At 32.1% G+C, this 13,309-nt stretch overlaps 1 protein-coding gene across 1 annotated transcript in view; it reads left to right on the top strand.

Annotated features, from left to right (window-relative positions):
• MetRS (methionyl-tRNA synthetase 1) overlaps window positions 1–13,309 on the top strand; it is a 90,224-nt gene that overhangs the window by 56,600 nt on the left and 20,315 nt on the right. Inside the window, exon 16 of the mRNA XM_035372069.2 lies at window positions 811–890. Within this exon, the coding sequence (XP_035227960.1) occupies window positions 811–890 (80 nt within the window). The remainder of the gene's footprint in view (window positions 1–810; window positions 891–13,309) is intronic.

Raw genomic sequence — 13,309 nt, 5'->3', positions numbered from 1 at the left:
ACCCTGATTCTTGTTATTTAACTTCTCCATTAATTATTATTTGGCATGTTATTTTAACTTAATTGGTTTGAACATACAACCTACGTTTTCAGTTGCAGAAGTGCAAATGATGAAAAAGAAGCCTGTGCTCAAATGCTAACAATAAAAATATGTCAGCAGCTAAAATTATTCAAAAAAAAATCTTCCATTGGCAAATTAGATTTATTTTAAATATAATTTAAAAAACATTAATCTAGTGAGTAACTTTAAGGACTTAAGTTTGTGGAAATCTAGTGGTTTTGCAGCAGAGATTTGTGAATTTAAATTTTTAAAAATATAATTATGCTGTTCTGGTGAAGTGAAAATAAGCAAGTGTAAAGATCTGTTAAAACTAGTAAAAATATTGAGTAAAAAATATAAATTAAGATTAAGCAATATGAACAAAATTAAGATTAAACAATATAATGAATATTAAACATTTATTTAATTAAATTTTTTTTTAATTTAATATTTTATATGTTAATTACAATAGACCTTTTGCTTGCTTATTTTCACTTTCCAGAATAGTAAAATCATTACATTTTTAAAAATTAATATATATATTAATATATATATATATATATATATATTAATATATAACTTCTGTGCTATAGCTTGTGAAAAACTAACTGAATTTAGAAAAATGTTACATGCATAATTTCAAACATTTACTCGAATAATTTAGTATGTGTGAAGTTTTAAACTTGCTTGTTCATAAAAATTTCCAATTTTTGTATTCCTAAAATGTTTTAAGCATTGAATACGTATGTTCATTAAAATATTAATTTCCAGGACACATACTTTAGTTGGAATGATTTGATGTTAAAAGTGAATTCAGAGCTTCTGAATAACTTAGGAAATTTTATCAACAGGTTTGTATTTTTATTTTGTAAATTATTGTATACTATATTTTTCTACTGTAGTTAATATTTTGCTTTAATAAAATATATTTATAATTAGAAGTATCTTCGATATAATTTTACTTATTATGATGATGAGATACTCAAATTAAAGTTTGTAATTTTAATCATCCTTTTTTCTAATTTGAGTAAGAACAGATACTGAGAAATGTAATTCTAATGAATAAAACAATTTATTTGAGAAAATGTTGCATAAGGGAAGAATAAGAGATGAATTTGATTAGAGTTTAAGATTTTATTTTGAAATAAATCAGTGCAGGTGTGAGAGTTGTTCAAAAATTGCTGCACTTCTTAAAATGATTCAGTTTGTTCTCCTCTCATGGATTCCTTTTCAAGCAAAGGCAATTTCATTTTGAAACTCAGAAAGTAAAGTAAAAATAGTTAAGAAATTTTGAGAAAAGTAAAAATTGTTTTGCTTCATTTCCTTTGGATGGTTGGGTTTGAATGATTACAGACATTTAAATGTTTTCCATCTGCTGAGTAAAAAGTTATTTCGTGATGCATAGAAGCAAGAAATGTGATAAGTTATCAAATATGGCATTCTTGTTAACCTAAATAAGTCATTTGTTCCGCAGCTGATGTCTGGAGTTACGAAACTACATTTTGATCAACTCTGAAGTTTGATATTTTTCTGTTTTTAATTCCATTTTCCAAAAATCTGAATATAGGGCTTTCATTTAGATGATCAGATACTCCAGGAATAAAGTATTCATTAGTCCCTTGGCTAGATACTAAATATATATTCCTGAGTTTAGGTTTTGTATTTAGTAAATAGACTTTCGTTATTTGATAATCAGATTTTGACCATTATTATTATTATGTGACTTTTTTTAATGATGCTGTACAAACTGCATAATATACCTGTTTATTTTGGTATAGTTTGACTTATCAAGCTGTTTTACATATTATTTGTTAATATTTTCCCTGGAGTTACTAATCTGGTGATATTCATCTTTGGCTAATAGTGGTAACTTCAAATGCATAAATCATTTGGGCCTGGCTAAGGGGCATATGTCAAAGGTGTACTCAGCAATTTAGGCTGGGCTAAATAAATATGGGAAAATAACAGATTCCATTAAAAATAATGAAATAATGAATAACATACTTGATGTAACAGATTGTAAAATCTTACAATCTTAGGAAGGAAAAAAAAATTTTTCCCCTTAATGCAAGAAGGGAATAAAATAAAAGTGGGAAATGCATAGTTAACCAATACGAAGAGCAGGAATCAAAGAATAAGCGTTTTTCCCTTGTGTTTAATTTACACCCTACAATAAGTAGTTTTTTAGTTGCATATTTTATAGGAACAATACTTAGGAACAAGGAATGGGGACCAAAAGTATACTTACCTAAAGTTTATAAATAGAAATTATTTTTCATTTTAATAGGCACGATAGTAAAAGGATTGATAATGATTATGGAGTTGGAAATATTATAAGAAAACTTTGATGTTGATCAATTTTTTGTATCTATTACAAGATGCCATGATATTATTGCAATTATTTAATTGAAAAACTAATCCACTTTTAAATCTACTCTATGTAATGGATGTGCATGTAGACTTGCTGACTACTTACCACATATATGCAAAACACCTTTCATTTTTGACGACGTAAATGATGAATAGTTTCAGTTTAAATTATAGTAGTTGCAATTTTTGGTGCAGAATCTCAGAAATGAAGCATTGCTATGTATTGAAGTTTATTTGCTTTTATGTACACCTTGAAAAGGATTTTTCAGCTACAGTATTTTGTCAGAAAATATATGTACTAATTCAATTCATATTTATGAAGGTGTAATTTGTTTATATAATTCTGAAGTTCATTTGCCAAATTACTAAGCAGATATCTACCAGCTATTAAATAATTATCTATCAATTACTAAACAGTTTCCTGTCAACTACGAAACAGTTATCTATCAAACTTAATCTATCAAGTTAGAAAATTAGCTGCAGGATATTCTGTATACAGGGAAGCAACAAGGAAAGAATCTGAAGCAGCAGTCTATAAAAAGTCATTAAGCTTATAAAATTCTTGTTATAATTTTGAGGGTGGTGAAGAGAGAGGAAGGAGAAAAATAAACACTATCTGAACAATCTGCAAAATAATAAGAATTATAGTACTTTCTTATTAGCTGTATCCCCACTGAAAAGTCCTAAACTTATTGGCAACTTTGGAGAGCATTTGCGACTGATTGGTGACTAGTTTTATGCCAAATTAATGCCCAAAAGGAATGGCCATTTCAAAAAGCAGCAAACTAAGAATTCCATACAAAAGCTATCGATCAATTAAATTAAAAAAGCAAGGACGATCGTTAATAATAATAATAATAAAAAAAAAAAAAAAAAAAAAAAAAAACTTTTTTTTTTAAAGGGAATCTTTTTTTTTTTTTTACATTGTTCTTCCCACGTATGCAGCAATTTGTCTTTGCTCTAAGAAAATCAAAGAATTATGCAAACTCAGAATAGTAATACAACTATGGTATTGCACGCCAGCCTAAACAAACATGCTATACTTCACGACAAGCTAACCTGAGAACACATGCAAGGCTAGAACGACCTTTTCACCCTGTTTATCAAGTTATCCATATGCAGCAAACTGCCCACGGAGATTCAATTCCTCCAATGCGCTGCACATTTGGCGACTTATTGCCAAATCTAGCGTATTTAAAGAACAATCTTTTTATACAATAAAGCTGCAATTGAAACCAATAGTTCATTGTAGTATAAAATGTAGGGCATGTTATTCATTGTCTTAATTTATATGAAATTTTTCACTATTATCTAAATGTGACATATACGATTTTGATAACATTTAAAACCCAAATTGTTACTTAAAACTTGAAACAGAAGAGTTAACAATGTATTCCTTGTAGTTTGGGTCAATTTTTTCCCCAAGACCGTTCGCTTAGTTAGAAATAAAATATATAAGTTTTGAAAATCTGGTAGTAAGTAAATTTTCTATTAATTTTTAAGAAATTTTTCACTATTATCTAAATGTGGCATATACGAATTTGATGACATTTAATACCCAAATCGTTACTTTAAAACTTGAAACGGAAGAGCTAACAATGTATTCCTTGTAGTTTGGGTTAAATTTTTTTCTCAAGACTGTTCACTTAATTAGAAATAAAATATATAAATTTTGAAAATCTGGTAGTAAGTTAATTTTCTATTAATTTTAAAGAATTTACATAGCTTGTTGCTTCCATAACAGTGAATGAGAGGAAAATTTTCAAATTTGATTTTTTAGTCCCCACGAATTTAAGTCCCCACAAAGCCATCTCCTCCTTTAGACAGAAATCCTTGTTCCTTCTACCATAATTAACTTAATTCATTAGTACTTCCGTATTGGTTAGGTTAGGTAATTTGAATATAGCAAAGCACAGAATTGTCTAAAAGGTGAGATGCATTTGTGGGGGAATTTCTAAAAGAAACAAGACCGTATTCATGTTACACATGGGAAAACCACTCAAACTGGCCATGAATACAACCCGTTTGCTTGGGTTCAAACAATTTCAAATTACCAGTATTCAGCGATTTAAGTACTCGGCTACTGGAGGGACATTTTCATATTATGTTATTAAAGGTTGTTAGCTTGTATAACTGTTTATAATTTTGCCTTTTTTTAAATTTTTGCCTTGAAAACAGCCCTAATATTTTTAATTTGGGGCTCTTAAAAGAGCCTTTTTTTTTAACTGAGGTATTCAATCCCGCTAAGATTATTGTAACAAGTAACATTATCGGAATTATTATGGTAATGCTCCCGTAATTTGACAAAAGCAATTCATTACAATAATCTTAGTGGAACTGTGCAGTGGTTTTCCAGCTTTATGAGGTTGAAAATTATACGTATATGTCGAAGATGAAGCAGATACCATAACAGTTACTTTTTTCTCCTCCCGGTCAGTGAATGAATGCCTTAATTGCTTTTCTTGTCAAGAGTGGGGTGAGGTCGGGGTTGCTGGAATTTGCAGTGTCGCCAATAATGCCAAAAAAAGAGGATGCCTTCCTGCTGGTCATCGAACGATTGACATGATTTAGCAAATTTTTAAACAAAATGCTGGATGCAACTTAATCTAGCGTTTCACACATATTTTTCCTCCCGTTCTCTTTGTTCAACACTATTTATATTTCACAGCGTATTTTTTACAATATAACTTCTCGAAATGGTAGAATTCTATTCTACGGCGGACACATACACTCTCTACTATAACCAGTGTTCTCAAGTTAGGTTGACCTGCGGTATACATACATACCTGGGTTGCCACATAAATACATTTTTACTAAATTGTGGGTTGCCACACAACTATTTTGGTGACATACTGCTTTGCCTCATGATCACTTTTTCATGGTTTTTGGTTGTGGGGGACACAGATAATCAGGAAGTATTGAAATCGTTATTTGACCGAAATGAAAGAATACTACTAAAATTCTATACAGACTTAGAGTAAAGCTGTCTTTAAATGAAAAATTACTGCTCAAGAAATACTCAAAGAACAACTGGGATACTGAGACAAAGGGAGAATTAGGAGAGGGACAAAGAAATTAATGAAAAGTGTAGATGAAATCAGAATCTGAACTATTGCTTTTTACAACTTGTGAAATGGCTTCAGTATTATACAGTACAAAGTCTTTAATCTGGACTCGTCGGGACTTTGGCTATTCCGGATTAGGGGTTTTTCCGGATTATAGATCATCAATTTAAATCTGGTAAGAAGGCATGCAGAAATTATAAAATTAAAAATATTAAACCATAATTTATGAAATAAAGAGCAATTATGATCTAAAGGGTATCAAAATTTACAAAAAAAAAGCTTAATATTTATTTGCTTTATTAAACATTTCTTTTAATGTAAATTGTTTAAGTTGCTTCGTTTTATGTGCTAATACTTTCTCTTTAATTCTATAAACAGACATAATTTCTTGTTCAGTTACAAAGTTCCACTGTTCAAGTCCTGTAATTGCTGTGCCGAGAATACCGACTAACTTGTCAATCGAAATTTTTTCGTTTTCACTAACCTCTCTGTCACTTTCTTCATGCCTTTATCCATTTTTTGCAGGAATTCCACTTTTTGTTTGATGACATCGAAACATGCTTTCACTTTATAGATCCTTTGGCAGCTCCAGAATCGGAAATTCGTTTTGACATAATCAAAAGTTCAAGCTTACTTTTATAAAATTGCTCTAACAGTCTGCAAAAAATAATAAGCCATATCCAATTAGAAGATTAAGGAACAATGCAATCTGCAACGTTAACTGAAATAGATAATTAGATAATTTTAGCCTAGCTTATACCGTCCATTTTACATTAAACGCGCATGCATAAACGTATTATGTGCACGCGTAAACGTATATGCGTGTGTGTAAAGGTATTATGCGCTTGCATTAACGCATATGCAGAAAGCTTGTAGCTTTGAGGTCCGGATTAAAGATTTTGTTTATTAAAGCAACCACTTTGGTGCAGTCTGGCAATTTTTTGCGAAAAAAAGAATATCTTATAATTGCTAAGAATTGTTTATTACATACATATATATTATTATGTACATATTTTAAATAGGTGTTTATCCTGAAATTAATCAGTAAATTTGTATATATGTATTTTCTTTTTTCTGTCTGAAATGTTGTGTTGGAAATTTAGAGGCTACTTCTTTAAGAATAGATTTAAAGTAATTTTTCTCTTTAGGGATTTTGTGGTAAATGTATTACAGCAGAAAATTTGCTACAGTTTCTTCCATTGCTGGCAAATCCCACAAGGATATATACATTGCTGGCCACCCAAATTGCAACAACAAGAAAGACAAGAGATATCACAACAAAATTTATTTAGTAGATAACATGTTGACCAAGTATCAAATGATTAAATTTATAGACTTCTGTGAAATTTGGTGTCTTCCAGAATCAGTAGCCACCATTGTTGGAGATCATTGCTGCCACACGTTTTGCATTGATTCAAAGAGACTTTGGATGTGTTCTTGGGGTATTGTAGACCAAGCAGCTTCCACACGTTGCCAAAGTTGATCTGGTGTGGCAGCTTGGGATGTAATCTGAGTCAATCGTTCAGCAACCATGGACCACATGTTTTCTATCGGCGAAAGATCCAGAGAGCGAGTCGGCCAGGGAAGCAATTCAATCTGGCAATAGACGAAGAACCCTTGGACAATGCCACATGTGGTCGTGCATTATCCTGTTGAAATATGGCTGTGGGCAAGCCCTGAAATTAAGGTAGGACAACTGGCTCCAACACCTCGGAGATGTAGCGCTGGCTGTTTAAAGTACTGGCAATGCGTACTAGAGGAGTATGAGAGTGATATCCAATACCACCCCATACCATAATACGCGGTGCAGGACCAGTGTGGCAGTGCATAATGCAGCTGTTCAGCATCCTCTCTCCACGGTGTCTCCAGACTCGAATCCGACCATCGGGGTGTTGCAGACAGAAGCGTGACTCGTCAGTAAAGACAATTTCATTCCATTCTACTGTTCACATCCTTCTTTCATCTCACCATTGGCTGCGGAGACGTCTGTGGTTCTGAGTCAAGGGTAGACGAAACAATGGACGTCTTGCGGACAGATCACTCTGTTGTGAACGGCGTCGAATGGTACACGCAGACACTGGATGATGCGTTACAGACTGCATGTGGTATGCTATGGTTCATGATATGACTGAGCGATCCGTCACTGCCATGCGCACAATGTTCCTCTCATCACGTGAAGTGGTGCGTTGAGGTGGATGTGATCGAACACGTCGGTCCGTCATACCCTCCTGTAACCATCAGTCACATATCTGCATTACAGTTGTTTGGTTTCGTCCAATACGACTACTGATTTCCCTGAAAGATAATCCACACTCTCGGTAGGCCACTATCCTTCCTCTGTCGAACTCGGATACTTAATCAAAAGATGATCTCTGTCTGACTACAAGGCATAATTGATCGTATTTTTGAAAAAAAGCCACAAGTAAAACACAATTGCCGAACTTGAAACCATCGAAAACTCCAAGCCTTAAATAGCGCTTTGAAGTGGCGCCATAGGTGCGTGTGACGTGCATCTGCACTGAAATTCTAATCATTTGCATAACTCACCTCCGTTAATGCATGTTGTAAATTTCATGTTATTTGCATGCTTCCTTCAGGGTGCTGCATTTATTATGGTCAATAGTGTATATTAAAATTTAATTTAAAGTAAAAAATACTAGAATTTATTTTTAAATCTGAAAGAGCTTACAATGCAACAAACAAAACATATACAAAAATTGCGACATTGCTTTTTAAAATTGAGGAATTAATGTGCATGTGGTTGCTAATTTGGTGCTTTTTGAAAATTTTGCTGACTTCTGTGGGGTGGTTGCACTATATTGAATACTATGATTTGTTATTCTCAGCAAGAATGATCTAAAACTTAAAATTTAAAAAAACCAAATAACTATAAATATAGTTTGCAAAATTTTGCCAATCATTCCCAGGAAATTTTTTGTTCTTTCTTAATTTTTAAAGAGTGTAATTTTTTTTTCGGGGGGGGGGGGGGAGAGAAGAAGTTGACAGGGTTCGTACGGTCTTTAAGAGTCCTTAAATTTTTTTAAATCGATTTTTGTTTTTTAAAAGTCCTTAATTTTGGCAAAATCAGCAGAAGGTCCTTAATTTTAATCATCTGAAATTTCTGTCTGTTTCTACGACTGCCATTTTGAGTGTGAATTAGCATTCTGGAGGCATATTTTTGGCAATTCACTGACGTATATGGTTATCTTTTGAATGGGTTCATGGGTTATAATGTGTTTCTATTTCTAATATAAATGATGGGATACTCGAGTTTCTAAGAAGTGAAACATAAGCATTTCGAAATTCATTTTTTCTAATAAAGAGCTCTTAAACAACTTTTCGCTTTTGGGTTTGTGAATTCATTTATTAAACGGTTCTAAATTTGACGATTTGTCAACATTTTGGCGATTTTAAGATCAGTTTCTATAGAAAGTTTTTAATTCTGAGATCTGAGAATTTTTCGGCGATTCTTTTTTTTTTTTTTTTTTTTTTTTTTTTTTTTTTTTTTTTTTTTTTAAACATCATAATGTTGATAAATTTCGTTAAATAATGGTAATGTTGTAATATTTTTTGTTGCCAAATGTGGCAACCCTAACTTCCTTTGCCATTTTATGGCAACCCTAAACTTGCTTTGCGGGGAAGCAACCTTACCGCACCTTAACATTTCGTAACAATATATTGGAATAATATTTAAAAAATAACATTAAAATAAAACATTTTTATTTTTCGCTGTCATATTATAAAATTTCATTTTGGCAACTTATTACCATATTTGACGGCATATAAGACACACTTTTTTTCCTAAATTTGTTCTCAAAAAAGTTACCTGCGTCTTATACGTGAAGGACACAGGTTAACTTTCAATACTGAATACTATTTTGATCCTGGATAAAGGTCTAGACACACATAACTTTTTCTACATCTGCCATAATTATTTTGCACATGCGTGAAATATACGTTGCCAAAAAGCGTCAAAGCTTGAAGCTGATGTCGAAGTTCGAACAGGTTCGACGGTCACATTACGTCTCCTTCTTTACATAAACTTTCTTTGACTCAGCTGACACACGTGTCGGTATCAGTGCTTAAAACTGTTTATTTTAAAAAAATACCCTGGAAAGTATGACTACAGGAAACAAAAGATTAAGCTATACAATTCAGTATAAACTAGGAGTGTTAAACTATGCCAAAGTGTTTGGAAATAGAGCAGCAGCAAGGCATTTCGGTCCACCACCTACCGAAAAAAATAGCTTGCTGTTTGTTAATTTTCCTTAATAAAAATATGTTTGGTAATTGCATTCAATGATTGTTTATTTGGTTTTTATGAAACGTGAGAACTAAAAGATTCTAGAAGATTCGAGAAATGTGTGACAAAATGAAAAATGTCTCCATGGTATCAACACATAATGGATGTATTTTACAGAAAATTGCGATGAATTTCTTACTTTTTGGAGAACATCTCGAAGAACAATGGAAACATAATATTTGAATGTTTTATTCCTGATGCTAGAATCTTTTTCTTAACATGTTTATCTTCCCTTTATTTTCTCTACTTTTCATTAGACACAAGCATGGAAAATATCAAAAATGCTTCTAATCCTATCACCAGGCATTATAGAAGGAGATTTTTTTTATTAATTAAAGAAATTGAAAACTTAACTTAAAAAGATTCATCTAATATGTCTTAATGCATCATATACATAGCTGGCACTAGGCATTTTCCCACCTGATGCAATCTCTGTGGATTCTAAATTCTGCAGCCTAGTGCCTTTCTAAATTCTGCTTCCAATGCTTGCTCTAAATTCTAAAAGTTTTGCCATTTCTAGATTTTGTTGTTCTGTGTGTCACTAAATTCTAAAAATTCTGCCACATCAGCCCTGTAACCGCCCTTTACCATATATATTTCATAGTTCTCATCTGAATGTTCATATTACTAAAGAAATAAAATTAGCTGCTTTTTCTGTACATTCTAAATCTATGTAGTGTTTTTCAGAATAACGGAAATCCTTAATTAAATCCAAAAATTCTAAAATTAAAAGGAAACTTTTTGAAGAAAGAAACAGAATACATAAAGAAAATTATTCTTCAAAGATATGTGCAGTTATTATTATGTAAATTACCCAATTGTTTATGATTTCAGCCTTTACTATAACTTCCCATTTCTGTTTCCTCATATGATAGAGTTACTGAGCCAGATTAAATTAAAATTAAATTGTATAATCTTTGACCACTAGTCCATATTCTTAGTTTGAATTTAACTGTTCATGTTTAATTACATCACTGTGAGGTGTAATTAACTTTGTTAGCATCAGAACATGCCTTTATGTTCTAAGTTCTTTTAAATGAGAGGCTTATTTAAACCTTTGTCTGATATTGCAGTTACTTTCAGACACAGTGATAATTTGCTTCACATCTCTCAAGGGGTTTTTGTCTATTTAACTCTTACCAGATCAAGCAAACTCTCATAGGTAGATTGTGGAGAGGTTGACAAGTTAGGAGATAAAGCACGCAGAAACTAGCGAGAACATTGGTTTGCATATTGAGACAAATTTCTAATTATTGTTAGAAAAGATGCTTAATAAGAAGGAAATCGATATGAACTAGCCAAAATTTTTGCGAAGGCTTGTAGAGACATTAGGTATTTTTGAAAGCGGGAAAGATAAAATATTAACAATGCCTTCGCCGAGAATCGATCAGTGGACCTCTGGAATACCGGCCCAGTGTGCAAACCTCGAAAAACTACACCACGAACTCGCCAAGAAGGTGCTATAAAAACCTTATATGCTTCAAATTAAAATGACGGATAAATATTTTGTTGAGTGTTGTTGTTACAAAACATAAATGTTTTGTAGCTTTTAATGTCTAATTATCCGAATGTTGTTTAAGAATCAATGTCATAAAGTACATGTATTTTAAACTGCGAAATTTCATTAGATATTGATTTTAATAAGGCTTTTTTTAACAAATATTGTTAAAAATAAAATTTAATAGTGGCTATGTAAATTCATAATGACTAAGGTTATCTAATTATCTAATTTAATTATTTATAACTATCTACTTACCCTTAAAAATTATCTCTACATATTAAAGCAATTTATTGCCTTTCATTAATACTCACTGTGGTCACAAGATAAAACACAAAAATGTAAAAATTCAAGTAAAATGTATTCCTTGCATCTTCTGACACTTAGAATAATACAGGGTGTTTCATAGATCATGGGACAAACTTGGAGGGGTGGTGGAGCATACTAAAACATGCATTGTTTTATAGGAATGTGGGGTCTAAAGTGACTGATTAAGGCAGGAACGCCAAAAAAAACGACACGAGAGGAAAATGTGTTTATGTACAAAATCAACACAAAGTGCTTCTTTGTAGCAATACAGTATTCACAATAAATGTTCAAAATTGCGACCACCAGCAGTAATACATGCTTGGTAATGTCGCAGAAGGGATTGACAAACATTTTTAAAAATGACATGCATTTCGCGCACGCTTACAGCCGCAATGGATAATCATGCAACGAGGTTCTCCAGTGAGTCAACGGGAGTTTTGTAAATGATGCTCTTCAGATGGCCCCATAAAAAAAAAATAAAAAAAAATCCAAGCTAGATAAATCTGGCAAACGGGGTGGCCGTCGAATGGGTCCACCGCAGCCAATCCATCGGCCCGGAAATGTCCAATCCAAGTAATTCCGGACCCGCACATGGTTATGGGCTGGTGCACCATCATGCTGGAACCACATGCGATCGCGAACGACAGCCGGAACATCCTGCAGAAATTCCGGTAGTACCTCTTGCAGAAAAATATGATAGCATAAGCCATTTGTACGTGCAGGTAAGAGGTATGGGCCTATGAGGTAGTCGTTAACAATATCCGCACACACATTCATGGAGAAGCATTGTGCAATTTGTAGATGTTTTTTTAAGTTTAAACCGGATGCTGTGTACATGGTATTCTTTGAAATTTATCGTTGTTATGTTAATTTATTAAAGTGAGGTGTGCGTAGTTCGTAGATTCTTTCACTGCCTAGATTGTGCAATTCGTAGATGTTTTTTTAAGTTAAAACATATCGCTGTGTATATGGATTCTTGTCAAATATTTGTGGTTAGAAACTTTACGTTTTTGCTATCTAAATTTTTTGTTTTTGTTTCGGATTTGATCTTAAATTGTGGTTTTTGCATGTGTGAAAACCGCGTTTTGGGAGACATTTTAGGCTTAAAGTTCGAAATGTAGACAAAAAATTTAGATAGTAATATGGCACCGTGGAGTTGCAAGAAATTTGCCACCAAGCAAAGGCTTATATAAGAGTAGTTTCCAGAATAAAATAATTTTTAACTATATAGTTGAAACATTGTTTTGAGTGTTCTAGAAATGTCGTAAAATTTTGCAAAATTTATATCTTAATTCCTGTCCGTCCAACCTTGCACCTGTAATACATATAATAGTTTACAAAGGTTGCAAATTGTTACATTGTTGTGAACAATGCATAGTGTGCAAGCTATCATTATATAGCCAAGTATATGATATGTGATGTTAGACACATTTTTTATTAATTATGCTAATGATAGAATTATTTATAAAAATCATCGATTAGATAAGTGCTTAAATGTTTTTAAATCTGCATAAATAACACATCATCTCACGTATTATATTTACTTTTTAAAATGCCTTAAAATATTTCAGCTTCTTACATACATAACCTAATCTGTTTTCCTGATATTATTCAAATAAACCTCCCTCTATTATATAACTATGAGCTTTTATTTTGTTATAGCAACTAAATTTTAAAAGAATTAAATACGGGATTTTTTTTGAAGGAGATATGTTTAGAATGTAA

Source organism: Stegodyphus dumicola, chromosome 9, assembly GCF_044657685.1.
Source record: "Stegodyphus dumicola isolate Sdum_Otavi_A_Nest chromosome 9, ASM4465768v1".
Taxonomy (NCBI): Eukaryota; Metazoa; Arthropoda; class Arachnida; order Araneae; family Eresidae; genus Stegodyphus; species Stegodyphus dumicola.
The sequence above is the reverse complement of the archived record's forward strand: the minus strand, read 5'-3'. Positions and strand labels throughout refer to the sequence as shown.